This window comes from Neopelma chrysocephalum, unplaced genomic scaffold, assembly GCF_003984885.1.
Source record: "Neopelma chrysocephalum unplaced genomic scaffold, ASM398488v2 Primary Assembly neopelma1_166, whole genome shotgun sequence".
Lineage (NCBI taxonomy): Eukaryota > Metazoa > Chordata > Aves > Passeriformes > Pipridae > Neopelma > Neopelma chrysocephalum.
The window spans coordinates 1213458-1235739 of record NW_020897828.1 but is presented as its reverse complement, the minus strand read 5'-3'; the positions used below and the strand labels follow the sequence as shown (position 1 = coordinate 1235739).

Genomic DNA, 22282 nt, shown 5'->3' with positions numbered 1-22282 from the left:
CGTTCCCGTAACTGGGAATTCCCGATCGCAAAGCTAATTTGGGATGGTCTAGATCTCTCTCTTACCCATCCAGAAGGTTCATTGTGCTGGTGGTAACCTCAGTGAAAAGCAGAATCTTGCCCAGCTTCTTGGTTTGAAGGTTCTGCTGATACGTCTTCAGGCTGAAATGTTCCGAGGAGAAACTTCCCATCTCCGTGACCACCGGCATGAGAGAGGGAGTCACCTCCACTTCAGAGTCACAGGATGACACAAATTTAAGGGACACCTTGCTGGATGCCCTTAATCCTTCAGCATCTACATTTCCCTCCAGCCACTTCAGAAAAGCAAGGTGGATTTCCTGCAGGGGAGGGAAATAAAGTGAGAAATACAGATTTCCCCCCACGTGGAGACGTAGAAACATTTATCCGAGAACGTTTTTATTCAAGCAATCGTTTTCTACTTCCAAAACAGGAAAATTAACCCCATTTCAGCTTCAGTTCTTGTCCAGCCTGGTCTGACTACTTGGTGTTGTCCTCCTAGGCTTTAGACTATGCTTGTTTGCAGATTAATTAAGCTTAATTTTTCCCTATAGTGGTTTTCCTGAAGCCTGGAGTGCACACATTCATCTGTATCGTGCAGGTTTTTCAACATGCTGAGGTTCTTTGCTGGAAGAAGCCCTTTAGTCCATCACCAATGTTGGATTTGAAGGATAAAGCAGCAGGTAAGAAAAGCATTTACTGAATCCTCAGCAGAACATCTGCTCAAATGGCTCACACCTTCAGCTAATGGATGATTTACTATAATTATTACCTGTGTAGTGGCATCCAGAAACAACTGTCGCACATTCACAGAACTCCTTCTGGAGATAAATAATTCTACTTTGATAAAAATTTGATGTGAAATGTTTACCCTGTCTTTGGAAACTGTAAATTAAGACCCCACAAACACAGATGCTGGGACTTCTCGTAGCTTAAATTTCGGAGGGTCAAAGTCGTCTTTTATTGTGATAAATGAAACCACAAAAAAAAAAGTGGTTTCAATTCCACTGAAAATAATGCACTAAGAATTCTTGCCCTCAAATTTTTAAGGGGAAAGACTTGTGATTTTTAAATAAAAAAGTTCTAAGCAAACACATGCCCCTCCTTCCCATTTAGGGCTGTGTGTGGGAACTGGAATATGAGTGTTCCCTCCGTGAGTGCTGAGGACAGAACTGAGCTCTCCTGCCCCTGAATGAGATGTCTCAGAGCTCCAGCCCAACTCTTTCAAACCCCCAAACCACAAACTAAGAGCGAACTTCCTACAAACAGTTACCTATCCGAGGAATGACTCCGATTTTCCACATCCCACTGTTACACCTGAGGAAGGAACGAGAGAAGTGCTCCTGCTCTTAACACCTTTCTGTGGATTTTCCACCCTCAGGAGCTGCATATTCTCAAATTTCACAGGGACACTGCTGCCTGTGTGATGTTCTTTGTGTGCTGAGTGTCAGCAGAGGGGCTGCTTTGCAGCACAAGTAGCAGAGAGGGACACAAAGAAAGGAAGGTTCTCTTCCCAAATTCCATCACTTCTAAGCCCCAGGACAACCTCAGAGTGACTCAGTAACTACATTGTAATTATAGAGAAACTACTTCTCATTTCTTGGTTTTCTAAAGCTCCCTCTGAACTCTAACTTTTTAAATAAAATATGCTTCAAATATTTTCTTCCCCCCCCTTTTTTTGCATATACATCATAAATGATGATGTGATAATAATTCAAGGTTTCGTGAGCATTTCTTTGACTTGATTTGCCTGAAGCACTTGTACCTTCCCTCAGTGCAACACCAGAGCTTTGACAGGCTGCTGACAAATTCTTCACACATTATCCTACTTGTTTCACATCCACACAGTAACTTATTGGCTGCAATATCCCATATTTAGAAAAATTACAGCTTTCATTTTTGTCACGGAAAAACTACTTGATCAGAAAATGCCTGTTTTTCAAATGCAGAAATTCTCTCAGCAGAATTGGGTGTGCAAGTCCTAGACACAAAACCAGAATTTTCGCTCACACAACGAGGTGTTTACAGTCTTACAGAAATTAAAGTTACAAAATAAAGGTGCTAAGTACAGTTACATTCCAAACAATCAAAGTGCTTGAGGCTGGGTCAGAAATTCTGGTGCCCTTTTGCCACAATATAATTTCTTAAAAGAGCAAAAGAGCATCTATTTATGTGTGATGTTACATTAGTACAAATACACCACACAATTTCAACCACTTATCCTGCATATATTATACATGACCATATATGACTGCATATATATAAAATATATATAATATATATAATTATACATTACATATCATATATATTATATCTATATGTTATATATATTATATATATGACCACTTATGACTGCATATATATAATATATATATAATATATGCAGTCATAAGTGGTTGAAATTGTGTGGCATATTTATACTAATATATATATATATATATATATACACTTGACTATATTCTTTCAAGTGATCACTTTCAAGTGATTTTTCATCACAGGTTTTAGGCTTACTCCTTGATTTAATTTTCTTGCTTCTAACACATACTGAACCATTTAAGAATTGTTATCTGTGTATAACTATCAAGCTAATTTTTTCCCCACAATGTCCACGTGCTTCTTGAGCTGAGCAAAAATATAAACACGAGGAATTCGTAATCAAGGACAGGGATTTTTAAAAATTGTTAAGAAAATAGGGGGTTACATTTTCAACAAAGCATAGTTTCAAGTGCTGGTCAAATACACACTAGAAAAATTAATTTTTACTGTAAGAACTTCCCTCACACATGGATGTGTTGTGGCCCCCACAATTACAGTGGCACACAGAAAAGCACATTATTACTCAATGAAATAAATTTATACAAGAAACAGGGTTAACCTCTGCTTCAACTCCACTGAAAAGGAATAAAAATCGTGTCAGAACCTGAACTGTGTGATTTTTTTAAAGTGAGGATTCAGCTGGAATTCCAAAACCTCTCCTATTCCGAACGGCATCCGCCGTTCTGCAGCAACCTCTGGTGGCCACTCCAACGACAAGTGTTGGGTCAGGAACCTTCTGGGACCAGCCCAGGTGTGTCCAGGCAGCCAACCCAAGGCAAGAAAACACCCAAATTCCTGTCCACTGCTTTCCCAGAAAATCCAGAATTATCTAAACCCTGAAAGATGCAGGTACAAGCTTTACATGACTCTGGAATCCAAGAAGCTGCAGCTCTTTTGTGTTCAAATAGTGACAGTGAGTGCAGCTGTTCACACACACAATCCTGTAAGATCCTATAAAATCTGTATTACCCACCCCAGCACTTTCACCCTTTGTAAATATAATAACTACACTTGTTTTAGGGTGGCACAAATACCTTCTGAAACTGTTAGTCATCAGTTTTGGGTGGGAGAACTAAAGTCAAGCCAGATTTAATTTCATAGAATAACAGAATCACAGAATGGTTTGGGTTGGAAGGGACCTCAAAGATCATCTTTTTCCATCCCCCTGCCATGGGCAGGGACACCTTCCACCAGCCCACGTTGCTCCAAGATACATCCAGCCCAGCCTTGGACAATTCCAGGGATCCAGGGGCAGCCACAGCTTCTCTGGGAATTCTATCCCAGCCCCTCAGCACCCTCACAGGGAAGAATTTCTTCCCAATATCCCATCTAACCCTGCCCTCCTTCAGGTTAAGGTCATTATTTCCTATAAAACTGTAGGGTTTTTTTTTTCAAACCACACTTTTTTCACGTACATTCCCAAAGGCAAAGACTTTCCCCTTCTTCCTCAAAGCAAGAATGAAATTTGACACGTCAACCAAACAACTTGGATACAGGAGAGTTAATCAGCTTTTCACAGTTCAAAATATTCAACCAGAAGTTTAATATTTACAATTAGAAAATGTTTCTACCTCTATTTTAAATGGTAAAAGCAAAATATAGTTCCAAGAGTTTCACAGACACAGAAAGTTGAGCCACCACCCACCCTGAGCTCCTCCAGCACAAATTGGTCAGTGTGGTAATTGTAACATAAAGAAGGAAGAGTAAAAGCTGTATTTTGTTTATGATTTAACATCTGCTTGCTGTGATTTTTAAGAGCTTGGTCAGGTGTGTGAAGAAACTGCTCCAGAGCAGCAGAAGTTTTCTTTTGCTGTTTAAAATTCTTTTTAATTTCATAATCATTAGTTTCGCTTTTTCCCTCGCTTAGGGTTGAGATTGAACAAGGAGGAGAAAAGAGGGAGACATGGGAGACAAAACCCAGCTGCATGTGAACCCTTCTCTGTTGTAGTATAAAATAACACCAAATTACAGCTCCTCATGGAGAAGATTTTATTTGCACCTGGGCTCTATCAAACAATGAGACTTGTGCACCAAGCACACAAAATTCCAGTTATAATGGTGGAAAATAAGCCCAAACCCAAGGTTTTATTCTTACAATCTGCTTGTATATATAGGATTTTGACGTATTTTCTTATTTTTATCTGTCTGTTCAGATCCACATAAAGATAAATGCAAAGATCTCCCTCACTGGGCATGTTTGGGAGCTGCTCTTTCCTACCAAACTCTGATGGCTCTTAAACTCTGTATCAATGGAATTCTTTGTTAAGACAAAATTCAGGCACAGCCTAAATTCATTTGGTTTCCATTAAAAACGTGGAGGCAAAACTAAATGAAAGCTAAAAATATAGTGCCATAAAACAAACATTAGACATCAGCTCTCCCCTTTCTTGGGAGGGAAAAGGAGACAGTTTTAACTACTCAAGCTCTACTTGAAGACTCCATATTGTGATTATAAGGTAATACTTCACTTCAGCTGTGCTTGTTGAGTAAGTGAGGCCAAGTATGCACTTGCTAGGTAGATATCTAAAACACAACTGAACAATTTTTCTCCTTCCTTTGCATAAATATAATAATTTCCAATGAATTACCTCCAGTTTTGCTTCACTGTACTTGAGAAAAGTTTGCAGGTGATGCACTGGTTCATATATTACCAGCTGATGGACTGATTAAATCACATGGAAAATTAAATCCACATTAAATCCACATTAAAATATGTAAAACCACTAAAAGTAAATAAACATTTCACATCACCAAAAAAACCTTCCTGCAAATGTACAGAAGATGCAGGAAAAATGTGATGTTCTGTACAATCCTTATTCATTTCAAACCCTACATGTCTATATTACCCTATACTGAGGCTTTGTAAAACATTCTATAAGTGTTAAATTTACTGCAATCATTCATTGAAAGGTATTATATATATATAAACTGCAAACAAATGAAGATTATAAAGGTAAAGCCCCATTTACAGACATCACACCTTCAACAAGGCTAAAACCTGCTTGGTTTTAGCTGTTTCTAAATTACTTTAATTTGATTTAAGTATGATCTCAAATGTAGATATTTCATTCCTATGGATTCCATAACAGCACTGATAGAAAAGAACTGTTTATTAGTAAAGAGTGCAGGGCATTCAGAATCTGAAATATAAAAATTCACACACATATAAATAAATACACACAAAAAAAATATATCCACATCCTCCCTGTATCACCCAGCTTTGCTCAAGAGCCCCTTCGAGTTCCAAGGTGTTAAATCATCCCCTGGAGACCTTCCACAGCATCTCCCTTCCTGTAAATGTACAGAAGATGCAGGAAAAATGTGATGTTCTATACAATCCTTATTCATTTTGAACCCTACATGTCTGTATTACCCTTTACTGAGGCTTTGTAAAACATTCTATAAGTGTTAAATTTACTACAATCATTCATTGAAAGGTATTATTTTGTTTTAAGAGCAAGGGAGACCCAGTACAGTGTCTTTCTCTTCAGGAAAAGACTATGGAAATGAGGAAAAAAAATCCCACAAAAACTTGGCAGATCAGAGGAGGAAAGAAAATCACCTCAGAGGAACTGGAAGAGGATGAAGAACAGTTATTAGATACTATTAGATATCTAATATCACAAAATTACAGATTTTATTAATAGATATCATAATCGTTTCGATGCTGTTCAGATGTCATTAATATGTAATAATATTCCCAAATTACACATTTACACCCTGAGTCCTGAATAATTGCTCTTCTAGACTTCAGTGTAAGCTTGAAGATGGATTTTGTAACAACTGAAACAAATAGAATAAATAGATCTTCTGAACACAAAACTTACGGCACATTCAAAATCTGCTTTGAAACACATGAAGGACTCGAATTTATTTTCAGAAAACATATAAAAAACTCTTTTAACATTAACTGCCTACAATTAACTTCAAAGTTCAGCCCTTGTTCAAGGAAATGGATAAAAATTGAGTTTCCCTCCACAGTCCCACTGGCTGATTTTGATCCGTCTTCAGACCATTTATAATACTTTCACTTGGTTTGCATATTTTGTTACAAGGAAGACATTTTAGCTGAGAAGCAGCTCAGGGGGAGAAGCTGTGAGTCTCTCACTCCATTCAGAGGGCCATTATTTTCACGACTGGTGTTTTAGTTCCCAGTATAAAAATCTTGGGAAGGAGAGAAATCCCCAGTTCTCCACTCCCTCCATTCCCCATCGCCCAAAGAACTTCATAAAGATTTTACTGTCGTACAACCCAGGCACGTTCTCATTTCATGTTCTCAGGAACTGCAGTTACTTGGCTGATACTTGCTGTGCATTCTCAGGATCCTGCATAGCCTGGAAATCTGTTTCAGTTTATTAATAATATTTTTATATTTCCTACACTGAGATATAGCGCAAAACACAGAAGGGGAGGGTTTGGTAACTTTTGTTATCTTCATGACCAATCAGATTTTTAGGAGTCTCTTGTGGTCTGGGTGGTTACTTTAGTCTGTGATGTCCTTTCTCAAGAGAGGCAGAAAAAGCTCATCATAGCTGAAAGATTATTCCAGAGACTTATTCAAGAGCCTTATTTTTGTCTCCACACCTCAGAGTGTTTTTAAAAACAAGTATTGCATTACATAAACACAGGGCATCATCTCAGCACTACAGGGAGTAGAAACAGTCCCAGACAGAAGTGGATCCGTTTTCCCAACTGATATATGGAATAATTCATCCAAAAAAAGGGAAATATCTTTAACAAAGTGCTGCAAAGTATCCTTATCCTTTTCACTGCAGTTACATTTCTTTCAACACGAAGCATCTTAGATTTCAACCCACTCCCAGACTACACGTCCAGCAACCGCTCACAAATCCGTGCCTAAACCTGAATCCAAAATCAAATTTAGCTTTTAAAAAGCACTGTATGGAGGCAGAAAATTAATTTATCCAACGTGCAGCAGCCCATTCTGGGAACAGGCTGCAGGGCCCAGGTCGGAATCCAGCGAGCGACGGAAAAACAAGTCAGACGTCGCTTTCTGTAGAGAAAATAATGCTGTCAAGAGGTTAAAAATAATAGAGAAAGAAATCAACTGTGGTCATTTTTTTTATATGTGTATCTCTCTTGGCTTTAGCAGAGTGTTCCACTTGGGAATTGGGTTTCCAGGAGGCACAAGGAGGGCAGGAATAGGTACTGACGGCCCCAGCGCTCGGCGCTCAACGCGAAGCGGAGCCGAGCGGAGGAACGAGGAGGACCCCGTAAGGTGCATCCCGGATTTTCCTTCCCTTCCCTTCCTCAGCTGCAGCAGAACAGTCTGGAAGCAATCTTCCCAGCAGCTGCTCTCATCAACAAACTGTTTATTGTAAGAAAGTGCCTGGGTCAAAGGCTAAACGTCATCCAGAGCTGAAAGCGTATCTGTGAAAAAAACCCGGGGCCGTCCATGGCTGTGGAAAAAAACCCCCATGACATAGGAAAGGGAACCATGTTCCATCCCAAAAGGCCAGGAGTTCTACTTAAACAAAAACTCCTTAATTTGATGAAGCAGCATTTTATAACCTTGCACTAATTCCTCGTGGCTCGCCCCGATTTTTGAGACCTGCTCGAGGTTTCTAAGAAAAACAGAAGGTTCTTTAAAATTCAGCTTGTGTTTTATGGTTAAAAAAAACCCCAAAACCTCCGAAGAGTTATATTAAAATGTTCTTAAATATTTTATTAACTCTAAGTTAGATCCATATTCACCTATATTATGAATGCACTCTCGACGTGTTACACGAGTCGAAAAATCAGGTTTAGGCTCAGAGTCAGTAAACCCCTAATAAAGTTTTTGGGTTAAAGTAAAGGACACTAAAAATCACAGGATGAAATCTCATTTACCACAGTCTGTAGCTTTCAATCTCAGGAATTACACAGCACATGAGCACCTATGAGAGGTGAACTGGTCCCACACCAGCCCAGTAATTGGGGCACGTTTGCTGCCCCAGACTATAAATCTGACTCGGAGGGTAAAGGATCAAGAAGAACAAGGTCCACCTTTGACATAACATCACGACGTAACACTTCTCCAAAAGGCTGATAAATCAGAGGGGCTGGGAGGTGTTGATTTATCCTACCAGAAAAAGGTGTGATAAATTACAGTTCAAGCCTTTAATTCTTCGTGACACCTACTTTGTAACAAAATTGTTGTTATTTTTTTTTGAAGGAAAGTGTACAGCAAATTGTGCACCCGGGCTAAAAATAAGCCCGGAGAAACCAGGCAGAAAGGAAAAGACATTCCACTTCTGCACTAAAATCTGGGCATTCTGCATATTAAAGTGGGTTTTTTTTGAAAAAAAATTATATAATCAAAGTCATGTTTGAAAGAATAAATTAAGATATAAATCTAACCCTAAATGCTGTACACACATATATTAAATTACTCTCAAAAGTATTCTGTATTGACTAGGAAAAAAATACAGAAGAATTTTGTTCTCAGCTAATAGGGCAATAAATTAGATGCAATATATTCAGCTGGTAAAGCTGGCTCTGTATAACAGCTATCACATAATAGTATTTTTATTTGGTACCAAACTTTTTTTTCCTCCCTAAACTGAGAATAAAATTGTTTGTTGAAAATCTTGGAATTAGTAGTAGAATGAGTTAAGTAAATAAAACCTAAGAAAAATATTTTTTCTTAGCGCTGATAATACACAATTCTCAGCTGAAGGTTTTCCATCAGGTTTGTTTTGCCTCTCAACAGGGTTATATACATCAAATGTGAATGAATTTAGTGTTCATGAATATGAAACAGCAGAACAGGAGCCAAAGATTCTCCTCTCAGCGCTGCAAAACACGTTTTAAACTCCAAGCTTTCAGCTGTACCTCATTTTTTTGCCTCTTCTGAGAAAGAACTCCCAACTCTGTCACAACTGGAGGGGTTTTCTGAGCTAAAGAAACGTCTGTGAAATATTAAGGTGAAACCACAACACGTTTTCACATGTCCCACGACTCGGGGATTACAACACAGCTCTGTCCCCAAAGCTGCACAGCTGATGTTCCACATGTATCATAAATTTTATAATCCCTTTACTAAAACACGCTCAGGTTGACATAATAGTTTATAAATTACAAAAAGATGCCGAAAGGAACATCTCAGAAAGGCAGGATTTCTTGAGAACACTCATTTATATGCTACAATGGCAAGAACATACTTGGTGTGTTATTTATAGTACACAAAAACCAGCATTAAGCTAAACACCTACCAACTTTCACTTAAGACCTCCTTGCTAATCAAGGATCCTAAAAAAATTTAACATGACAGCATGGGATTGTTTAAAAAAAAAGTAAAAAAATCCAAAGTAAATCACCACTTTTTATTTAGCAGAGTATCAGAAAAGCTTCGTGCTTCAAAAATACTTCATACACAGCAGAGTAAAACTTAGATATCAAATAGAGAACTCTGAAAGAAGCTTCAATACTAAGTTTATCAGAAAATTAATATTTTTTTCTTACAAAACATAGGGAAAAGTATTAAAACCCACGGGGGTGATACAAACTACACCTACAGTTACCCCAGCCACGTGGTTTTTAACCCGTTGTAATTCTTCTCTCCCTTTTTCAGCCTTCTCAGATTTAACACTTACTTTTTTCTGCTGGGATGGAAAAAAATCGTTCAGAGCAAAAGAGGAAAAAATTTTTCCTCGGGGGAGGAAAAAAAACCAAGAGGGTAATGAGCCAATGCTACACCAACACCTTCTGTAGTTCTAAGGGTCCTGAGGCACAGGCAGCTCCAAGGAGGAGCTCCTAAAAGCATTTGTCCAATTGTCAGGGAGAAAGGGGGGAAAAAAACACCCTGAATTTAATTTATTAATTTATGTTCATCAATAAATTATTAATTAATTTAATTTACATCCTTTCAAGGTGGATGTAGAACACGCTTAACCCTCGTGGGAATAAGGCGGAACTTTATCGAGGTGAACCTTTCCCGGGGTTTGACGCCGGGGCTTTACTCAAGTTGTAAACACCATGAGTTTCTACTCCACAAGACCACGTTTGAGCACCAGTGCTGCAGAAATCATGGCAGAAGTCAAAGCTCATGACTAAAATTCAGGGATTTTGGAGCGATTTTGGGAAACGAGGCGCTCGAAGGAGCAAACGAACGCGACCCAAGGCTGAGGCAGTGCCTGAGAATTGGTCACCAGGCTCAAACAGGGGCATTTCTGACAATGGCACATTCTTCATTCCCAAGGACTTTGGATTCTCCTGACTTGTTCCTGAGGACAACCACCTGTTTCTGTCCTCACAGACATTTTGTGCTCTCCTACTTTCAAACAGTAAGTTCGTACAAATGGCGACGCTTCATGGAGAACAAGACAACGCTCGTTTAACAAAATCCAACCACAATGCCCAGAAACTTGTTTTTTTGCGGTTTTTTTTAAAGACCCAAGTGAATAGAACACCTGAAAAAGGTGACTTTTCCCACTAAAATTTAGTATTAATCCAGGCAAGGAAATAAAAGCTTTCACAGCTTTTGCTTCGTTCTGGCCAGGTTCTTAAGAAGTCCAGTCTGAATAGTTGTCGTCTTAGCCCTCATTTTTTTAAGACTCTCTTGACCAGATCTTGGGTATTTTTCTTTTTAGTGTTACAACAGGGTTCAAAATTTTCAATTCTACCACCCAGCCACTCCAAAGATGAATTTTTAACTGATTAAATAAGAAACACCTTTGCTGAAGGCCCTTAATTAACAGTCCCAAAACGAAGGGTTAACTTCTAAAAACAAATTATCTTGAGGGAAAAAGTGTCAGGGATTATTTTGATCAGTACTAAAATGCAAAAAAAAAAGAGTTTAAAATGCATTTCCAGAACAGTTCCAAACTAATCCACTCAAAACAGACAAAATACGTATCAATCTGTGGCATCTAGTGATTAATTTATCCTTGGTTAAATAAGAACAATTAGGGTCTGTTTCTTCAAAATAATAGCTGGGGAAATAGAAAACTGAGAGCAAAGTAATCAATTTTGATTTTACTAATTAATTTTGAATTTAAAGTTTGATGTGTACTTTCCCTTTGTCAAACTAGTGAAAAAAAAAAATCAGGAATTTGACAGTGGCTGTGACAGTAACATTTTACCAGCAAATTATCAAGTGCTTCTAAGAGGAAGAAACATCTTGAACTGATGGAGAAATTGTTTTGTGTGGAGCAATAAGAGTGGCAATAATTATATTAAGGTTTACTGCAGTTCAAAAATGTCTAATCTGCTATTCCTGGACTGCTAATTAGGAAAAGTGGATCACGTAGGACAGGAAAAAGCTTGGAAATATTTAGAGTAGAAGTTCCTTTCCACCTCCAAGAGAAAACTGCTGCAGAGATAACAAAAGCACATCCTTATCCTTTCTGTCTATTCATACACACCATTGAACTGAAACACCAAATCCAACCTTTTTTCCTTCCCAGATGTTGCCTGTGGCTGAAAGAGGCAGAAGGAAAAGCTTCCCATGATTGCAAAATGTCCCCGATACCAACTCGCAAAGGCTCGTTTAAAATAATGAAATATTTTAATGAAATTTAGAATAATTCATTCTAAATGAATACTTCTTTTAGAAAGAAGTATTCTAAAAACAGAAAGTTCAGCTTTAAATGTTTTCAGGGATTTGTAACAAAACCTGGGGAATTCAAATAAGCAATTCAAATATTCACAATAATCTCCAGCTCATACTGCTCATGGTAACTTTGGGAAAGTGCTCCTCTCTCTGCAGGGAGCAAAAAAATAAGAGTAAGAACTTGCTTTCAGTTACTGTATTTTCTTTTCCATCGCCTAATACATTGTACTAAGATACCAACGCGTAAAACACAGTCAAAAAAAAAATGGAAATTTAACTAGATAAAAGTTCTCTCTGCAGCTGCTGCTCCTGTCAAGTAGCTGTGGTACATGCACTGGTCGTAACACCAACAATTCCACATTGGAAAGAAGCAAAGTATGTCTTCCAGCCCAGAAAAAATGCATGGGTAATTGCTTGCTTCGTGTAAGAAGTTCTAAAGTCAAAACATGCCATATGTGATTTCTTATTCAAATCTTGACAATCGTGCATCGAAACACAATTATTTCTCCTTATCTCGCGAAAGAATCTCAGAAATACCTCCTGGAATTCATTTGCATCCATTTTGGTTCCATGGAAATGCATGGAAATGTTTTGTTCCCACAAAACAGTTCTCTCCAGTTTATATAACTCTGAGGATCTTAAGATATGCTTCAGTTCCTAAAACTTGGTTTTATAAAACGGGCAGAAAGAATCCAGGCACAGTTCTTTAAAGCACATGGTGATACACTTTCTCCATTTCTGAATGTTGCTCTTCCTTTCAAATAATTTTTATGAGAATAATACAAATTTTTCCACTTATGACCTGCCTTCATCAGTTGAATGGTAAGTCACAAAGAAATCACGAGTAATTCCTTTGTTGCAAGTGTAAGATCAAAAAACTATATGACAAAAAAAAAAGGAGCCATAAGTAAACTGTTCACTAATACACTTTCTATCCATAATCTCCCTTCCCTTAGCAAATGAAAATGGTCTTATCTTTATTTAGATTCTCTCTCTGAAGTTGTTCAGACATGGAATTCACTTTATAGTAAGTCTACACTGAAGGGTAAGAAGCTGTTTAAAAATGTAGATGTGGGTTGTTTGTTGAGTGAATATTTTGAGACTCAGTGAGGGGACCCACTTTTAAAGACTCTGGTTATTAAATGATCTAAACTTAAAAGTTTATTTCTCAATATGTGCAAAAAATAATGAATTTATTACAATTCTACTCCTAAACTGCTGTAGAGATTCTTACCCATGTTAAAACAAGTAGGGACAGACTGTACTAATCTCCTTAATACTGAGCCTGCTAAAGCTTGGCTTTAACAATTGTTTTAATTATATATTGATTCATTTTTACAAATTAAGAAGTATATTCTGAAATGTTTTCTGAAATAGTTCTTAAAACATTTCTTAAATAAGATCAACAGCCCAATTTAGGACATACCTGAGAAACAATACACACTAGATAAGGAAAATGATTCTCAATAAAACAAGCTGTAAAAATCCAGTGTTGTCTCATATCTTACATCCCAGTGAAACAGGCAGCCCGAAGCAGCACAGATTTTACAGCTAAAATTACTAAATATGTATTATAACAACCAGAAGCTGTAGGGAATGCTAGAAAATGCAGCAAAATAAAGTTGTTTTCTCTATGTTCAAGCCTTGCTCCTTACCTCTGCCTCTTCAGCTGTTGCCCCACACCCCTCTCTCCTCCTCCCACACAGTCTCTGTCTGCTTTTTCATCTGGTATCAGACCAGATCCACCAGCTCTTCCTCCTGCATTTTTCCTCTCCCCCCCCCCAAAAAAAAAAAAAAGTTCTTATCCCCATCAGTCAAGGAGCATGCTCTGATTTACACACTCCATGGATAACTCTCATCCCAACTTTTCTCAGGGCTGGGGTTCTTCTCCAGGGCCAGTCGTGTCCTCCAGGCCTGGGGCACTTGTATAATTTCTATTACCTTGTGCATTTGTTAAGAAAGGGGTAAAAGAAAGAAGATCATTTCTGAAACTTGAGGTTGCCAGTGTGGCTAATACAGTAAAATTATATATAGATTTAAAAAATTACACATATTAACACACATACACACAGACTTACACAAATCTGTGTCTAGAATTATGTAAGTATAGAGATGTAGTACCAAACTTCATCCCTGCTGTGGATCCTCTAGTGTCTGCAGTAGGAAATGCTGGCAGAGATAAAATCAGCTGAAATTCTTAAAATTAAATCATGTCATCCTGTGAAGAACAGCTCAGTATAATCTAACTAAGAACACGGGTTGCCCTGATGGAGTTTTACAGAGGAGAAAAACACACATATCATGAAAACGGACAGAACAAGATGTATTCTGATTTCTGTTTTGTTTTTTTTTTTTTTTTGATTCTGAGAAAAACCTTGCCTGGATATTCATGTAAATCCTTTGTCATTAATGTCACCAGCACAACTGCCAAGTGAGCACAGTGATTTATTAAACTGGAACATGCTCTGCTGCTTGTTGTGAACACCGACTGCAACCCAAAGAAAAAGGGCTCTCACAGAAAAGTTTCAGTAGAAACTGCAGCAAACTTTCTGATTTAAGCTAACAGCTGTTCTTTAATCAGCTTTTCACTATAAGAACTGCATAATGGCAGCCAGATAGTCACATGCCAGATTCCATTCCCACTGCACCTGGAATTTCCTGATTTCCTCAACTTGTCAGAAATCATTTCTTAAAATGAACTGTCAAATGATAAACACACCCGAATCTCTCAGTCAGTCCCTTCCCCATCAACTGCTGATGCAAATCATACCTGATCATTTTTTTTTAAGTCTTTATCTTCTTCAGTGACAAACTCTGAGAACACCATAATGTCTTTAAAATCAATAAAAACTCCCGTTTCAATTTTCCAGAATAAATGCAGCTTGATAAACTTAAATAATGAGCTTTGTGCTGTGCACAATTTTTTTTTCTGATAACATTACTGCATATAAGTCAAAAAACATATATTTAGAAGCCCTCAGTGTTGTAAATGCACTTTTCAAAATCAGCTAAAGTTGGCAGTTTTATCGTTTTCAAAGAGCAATATAAGAAGTCGCTTCTATTTCCTCTTCGGTGACATATTTTTATTCAACTTTTCCCTTTAATTAAAATACATATAATCAAGTCATCTGGCCACCATTTGCCTAAAAGCAAGGCTACAAAAAGCAGCCCTAATGAAATTGTTAGACAAACCATCATAACAATTTCCCATTGTGGAAACGTCTCGTCATTTCTGAGCAATGGTAACCCGATAGCATCTCGCAGGGCTCCAGCTGATGCCAAGCCTGCTCTCATTCTCCCAGTCTCACTTCCATAAATTAGCTGCAGGCCCCACCGACAGTCAGGGAACCTCGAGGGTTGGTTTTTTTTTTTCTGTTTGGAAATCCTCCACTTTTGTCAGATCTTTGCCGGTGAGGTCATCGCGAAGGGGCCGGAGCCGAACGGCCGCTGATCTCCGGAGCGCCTGTCACAACTCAGGGATTCCTGCTCCCTAAAATCACCCATCTGCTGCTCCACGGAGCCCCGAGCCCAAAGGGTTCAGCAGTCACAACTCTGGAGCCCTGAAACAAAACCCACCTCAATCACAGCCCTTCACACAGAGGGCAGAGCGTGACACGGAGCCAGCGGCAGTTTGGGTCACTCCGCCACTTTTTAAAATTGAGATTCCGACTGCAAACTCCAAGATAAACTGAAACTAAGAAAACTCAGCCTCACACTCTGGCCAGCAACGCTGTGCTGAGTAACCTATACTCCAGAAATACTCTGCCCTGATGCCGTTCTCTGTCATTTCGAGAGTGAGAAGTCAGCAGAAGACGCGAACGCCGACATCGCAAATGTTTTAAATATATATTACATAAGCCATTCTGGAGGGATAATAAAATTTTCCATTCTCTACAGCACAGAAGGAACATGCCTAGTGAAGAAAGTGGTTGTGAAGTATCATGCACGCTGACTTGAAGCCAGCCTTGAAACATGAGAGAATCCAATTCCATGAGTGGCACTTTGGGCAGAGGCCAGCACATAATAATTTCATATCAGAGGCAGCTCTACACCAAGATTAAATGCTACTCGGTACAAAAGGCATTAACTTTTAGTTCTCACAGCAGCATAAAGACCCTTTTTATGGAGATTGCTATAAACAAGATATTTTCTTTCAGTCCTCAAAGCTTCCTGCATTTTCCAAATGATCCTCAGAAACATTTATTGAATCAATACACGGCCGAAAAGTTGTTTACAAACCATAATGCAACCTAAGAATGCTATTCATTATTATGTGCCTACAAATGTGCTTTATGGTTGTTTAACAGAAACAGCACATTTGCTGCTATTATGAAAGAAGGAAAACACAGTTTTAAGCAGAGAAGTGTAAAATAAAGGGAATATTTGTCAGATTTCTCTTTCCCTCTCCCCCAAATAAATGGTTAATGTTCCCTGAACATAAACAACAAAAAAAGCAAAAGGTATCTTTAGCAACCACCTGGAATTACTTGGCTCCACATTTGGAGGTCCCTTCATCTCTGATCAAGATTTCTTAAGTGGAAATGTTTTACTGTATCCTGACACTACATGCCATCGATTCCTGTGGAATTTCAAAGGCCATTTTAAAATTGAGGGAAATATTAGACAGGGCAGTTGCTGCAAACATGCAAAGATATTTTAATGCAAATCTATATACAACACACTATGCATAAAATGTTTTCCATCCCTTCCTCAGTTTTTCTCTTGAAATCCGGCTCAGAAGTGTCCCCTGGTGGTAAAACACCTTCCACTCACTAAAGGAGCTGCAGGAAAAGCCTCGACTGCATCCGATTTTGGGAGCAACAGAGACTCCCAGTGATTTTAATATAATGCCACAAAGGTTGCCCAGAGAAGCTGTGGCTGCCCCTGGATCCCTGGAAGTGTCCAAGGCCACGCTGGATGGGGCTTGGAGCAACCTGGGATAGAGGAAGGTGTCCCTGCCCATGGGAGGGGGTGGGACTGGATGATCTTTAAGGTCCCTTCCAACCCAAACCATTCTGTGATTCCATGATCTCTCACATCTTCTCTTCTCTCTCTCCCCCTTCTCAACTAGACCAGTTAAATGCTTCTCAGCAGCACAGGCAGAAGTTTTTTTTCAGAATCAATTTTCAAGGCAAGGTGTCCATTTATTGACCCTCACTGACCCAAGCAAGTTCTTGGTATCTGAAGAGAGTCAAGAAAAGGATAATTTAAAAAAGGACTTTTTGGTGCTGGAGCGTGTCCACAGAAGGACAACAGAGCTGGGGAAGGGTCTGGAGAACATGTCCTGTGAGGAGCAGCTGAGGGAGCTGGGGGGGTTTATCTGGAGAAGAGGAGGCTCAGGGGGGACCTCATTGCTCTCCCCAACTCCCTGACAGGAGGGGGCAGGGAAGGGGGGGTCGGGCTCTGCTGCCATGTCCCAAGGGAAAGGAGGAGAGGAAATGGCCTTAAATTGTGCCAAGGAAGGTCCAGATTAGAGCTTGGAAACACTTTCTCCCTGCCAGAGTGATCAGGCCTTGGAATAAGTGTCCCAGGGAGGTGGTGGAGTCCCTGTGCCTGGGAGTGTTCCAGAGGTGTCTGGATGTGGCCCTTGGGGACATGGATTAGGGGTGACTGTGGTGGTGCTGGGTGAGGGTGGCACTGGAAGAGCTTGAAGAGGAAATATCACTGAGATGCAAGAACCAGGCCAAGAGAGCTCTGAACTATTAAATTAGGAGACAATCCCTACATAATTTCATTATCTTGGGGGCAAAAAGAGGAAAAAAAGGAGCTACAGACTGTCAGAAAGCATCCCCTCAGAGAACAATTCCTTTCAGAACCACAAAGAACACCAGCAAACAACAGGGACTATTATTAGAATTACCAGAATGCAGACCTTGATACAAAGAGCTTTTCCATGAAAGGCAACACTTAAAACAGTTTAATTTCTGATTTCTGTGACTCTTCTGGGCTTGCAAATTTTTGTTACAGAGAAACAAAAGTCAAGTTGAGGAGGGGAGGGAGAGGAACACAAAACAAGCCAATGCAAACCCACCCTTGCTGCACGCACACAGGCAGCTCAAAGCCTTGCAAGCCAACAAATAACTCAGGATTTATTAAGGAAAAACCCCTAAATCTAGGGATTTAAACCACATATATTTTAAATTGATAGCACTGTTATCAATCCTTGGCTTAAGGTAAAGGGAAATTCTACAGAGAGCCACTTAAGAGAAGCATCATCCTACCTGTGACAGTGGCTTCCCAAATGCACAACCAGCTTGGTAGAAACACAGCTTTTAACCCAAAAAAGAGCTCTTCACGTGTCACACATTAAATCCACTTCCCCAAAACAACAAAGTGCTTCAGCAAATACACATTTTTACTGGTACAGATGCACCTTCATTGCTGTATCTACTTTTTTTTCTTCCCCCGTGAAGTAACTTTGACATAATTTTCATTTCTAGCTAAGAGACGAACTGGGAAAAGCTTTCAAGTACAGGTAAAGATTTCTGGCACTGTTCATTTCAAATAATAAATAGAATACATTAACAAAAATAAAAAAGAAAAGTTAGACACAAACTATTTTTCAGTGATTTATTCAGATCTCTCACACAGTCTGGTTTTCATTCAAGGTTTTTCTCAGCTCTTATGTCATTTCTGGCCAGAGCAAAGAGCAAATCTCCTTTCTGGAGTAAATATTCCAAAGGGCTCTTGCTTTTTGTCCTACTGGCTAAAAAGGCAGCATATAAATATATATAAAATAAAAATATATTTTGTATAAATATATATAAAATATGCTTTGAGGATGGCAAGAGAAAACAAGCAAATCTCCTATTTTTTTTAGATTATACATTTTTGGTTCACTTGTAAACAAAAAAAACTTGGACAGCAATAAAAAGAAGACTTTGGAGTTTTGATGTAACTATCCCTTATTGGGGAATTCTTAAAAAAATTTTTAAAGTTTCCCAAGTTGAATCTCCAGTTCTACAATACACATGAATACAAATATTCCAATACAGTATTTATATATATTGGAATATTGTATATTGTATTATTGTATATTGGAGTATCATACATTCCAATACAATATTTATATATATTGGAATATCATATATTCCAATAAATTACACATGCAGGGAAATATTTCAGAAACAACTGTCTCCAAATGCACCCTGAAATGTGGGTCCACTGCAGTGTTGGCTGAGAGTTCAGATTTCCCATCCTCAAAGGAAGATTTATTCAGGATAAAGTAACTCTGGACTCTCTTGGCTGACACAGTGGACTTGGAATTTAAGAACAGAACCAAACAGCAGCTCAAGACAAGTAAATCTGCACCCACTGAACTCTGGTTGTGGTGTAGCTACTGAGATACTCAAAAAAACAGTGAATTTGGAGCCTCAGGAGTTCACAGTCAAGTTTTAAGATGCTTCAGATGAGCAAATGTGTGGAAATAATCACAATTGTGCCAAACCCCTCTCATTCTTCAGGGAGTAAAATCCTTGTTTTGAAATCTAGAAGATGTTATGCTGAAACTTACGGCAATAAAACCCAATCCTGGCGTTTATGTCTGAAAAATTATCCTTTAAGGTGGCTGAAAGGAGCAAATATTTGAGTGTTTAAAAGGCAAAGCTGCATTAAAAATCAGATCTCTATGGTTGAAGCTGCCACTGAACATATGGATGCCAGACAAGAGGATTTGTGATCCCCCTTTGGTTTCAACACTTGGGTTCAGCCTCCACCCCAGTGACACAGAATTTCCTTTCCACAGCACTGGGTAAGTCTAAAATCTGCTCCACTGCTTTACACCAGAGAAAGGGAAGAAGGAAAGAAAAAGGAGCTGTGTTTCCACATCAATACTCGCCTCTAAAATTACATTTAACATCAAGTTGTGCAGATTTAATTAAAATTTTAACCAGCAAGTAACCTGCCTTTCTAACATAATATATACATAATTATATAATGTGTAATTCTATATTTGTATATATATATAATTATATATTTTATATAAATATAAAATATATGATACATATATATACACATATAATGATATATATAATTATATATGTATCATATATTATATGATACATATTATATACACCTGCCTTTCTTATATTTTATATATATAACTATATAATATATAGTTATATGTTATATTTTGTTTTATATTGATTCAAACACTGACTCTGTTGTTGTGTATGGTAAGATCTAAATCTCTCAGAGATGGACATGACCATCCCTTATTCAGATAACTTTACTTGAATTCAAATATTATAATAATAATAATAATAATTAGAATTAGAATTAGAATTAGAAAAATATTATTATTATTATTTTATTATTTTTATTATTATTCTGCCCATATTTGGTTGGCTTTTTTTAAATCCACGCAGCAGGACTGGGATTTTAACCTATAAACTGGAAATGAAACCCTATAAACTGGAAATTAATAATTGCTCAACTGCTTTGCACCAGAGCAAGGAAAGAGGAAAAGAAAAAGGAGCTGTGTTTCCATATCAATACTTGCCTCTAAAATTACATTTAACATCAAGTTGTCCAGATTTAACTCAACTTTCCACCAGCTGGAAACCTGCTTTTCTTATACCATATATATATATATAATTATATAATGTATAATTATATATTTGAAGATAAATTATATATTATATATATTATAATTTTTATATATATCCAAATACATAAGACGTATATTATATATACTGCCTTTCTTATATAATATGTATAATTATATATTATATATTGCTTTATATTGCTTTATATATATTAAATTTTATATATATCTCCAAATACATAAGATACATATTATATATACTGCCTTTCTTATATAATATATAGATAATTATATATTATATATTGCTTTATATTGATTCAAGCACTGCCTCTGTTGTTGTGTCATAATTCTACGTGGTAAGATCTAAATCTCCTAAAGATGGACATGACCATCCCTTACTCAGACAATTTTATTTGAATTCAAAGCTATAATAATACCAGTTCTGCTCATATTTGCTTGGCTTTTTTTTAATCCACGTAGCAGGACTGGGATTTTAACCTATAAACTGGGAATGAAACCACATAAATTGGAAATTAATAATTGTTTTTGCTATATCTAGCAAAATAACCCTAGAAACTGGAAATTAAAACTTCAAACTGTGCATCCTAAGGAGAAAAAGAAAAAAAAAAATCCAATTCACCCCTCAGAAGCAGCTAAAAATTATATTGTAAAAGGCACCACCCAAGACATCAAGACAGGAAGATCTGAAACTCTTAATAATCAGATTTTTATCAATCAACATCACAAATTTGATGGGATTAATAACAGCATCACAATGATGGAAAAAGACACAGATTTTCCAGGAATTTTAGGCAGAGGAAAAGACAGGAGAAGCTTTTTGTTCATAAAATCCAGTTGAGAAAGTTGTATTTGATGTTCACGACGTAGATCTGATGGAAATTATGAAGTGATAAAAGAGGAAATAGGGCAGGGAAGGGGAAGAACCACCAAGGAAACCACACAGAGCTCTGCTGTAAAATGAAATTTAAAGACAAAAAAAGAAAAAAACCTCACCAAACTAAGCACCTTAAGTTCAAAGAATTTAAAAATGACAAACCCACCCCCCTCAATAATTAGTATTTTTTCTTAATGGAATAAAAAACATCAGAGCAAAATCCATTTTTATTTCTTCCACATATGCAAAAAAATGTCTAAAATCAACTAGAAAAATCTGACAAGGTGAGGTCTAACAGCAGTTTTTAAACATAATGGTGCAGGTGGAAACTCCAGTTTGGGGGTGAGGAATCATTAATGAACTGCCAAGTCTTGGAGACAATATAATATAACATAATATAATATAGGGTATAATTTATATAATATCCAAACCAGTGAGCTGTACTGGACAAGCTTTCCATACAAATAGTATTTCCAGAACTGCTGACTCTCACTATTCTTTAAAAAATTAAGTATTTCCACAAATTATTCTCCTCTCAGGTACCTTTCTGGTATCTCCTGTCTCTCTAGGAAAGCAAGGAGAACATGATGTGTGGAGAAAAATATATAATTTGTAAGAAAGCTAAACTACTACACACCCCTTATTTATTTTAATCAAAGTCACCATCAAAAATGTGAAAAAAAAACCACCCACAATAAAAATCACATTATCACATTGAAAAATGTGAAAAAAAATTTAAAAAAACCTTATTTTGGCATAAACTTGAACTACAGAGTATATAGTTAAAAGATCTTTATTAGATGGCCTGCAACCCTGGGATGTGCCACTAGATGGCAAGTTTGGATAAAAATTTAGCCAAATTTTAACTCGTGGCATGTCTGAAAATTCCAAGGGCACAGGAAAGAAACGATCAGGAAAAAGAAGAGGAGGAGAATAAAAAACCGGAAGAGTTCAAT

General features: G+C 37.6%; 1 protein-coding gene across 5 annotated transcripts in view; it reads right to left on the bottom strand.

Annotated features, from left to right (window-relative positions):
- The window catches only part of HLCS (holocarboxylase synthetase), a 113544-nt gene that overhangs the window by 73155 nt on the left and 18107 nt on the right, over positions 1 to 22282 (bottom strand). For all 5 annotated transcript variants that reach the window (XM_027701745.1, XM_027701748.1, XM_027701749.1 and 2 more), the window contains exon 6: positions 66 to 337. In XM_027701745.1, coding sequence (XP_027557546.1) covers positions 66 to 337 — 272 coding nt within the window. The remainder of the gene's footprint in view (positions 1 to 65; positions 338 to 22282) is intronic.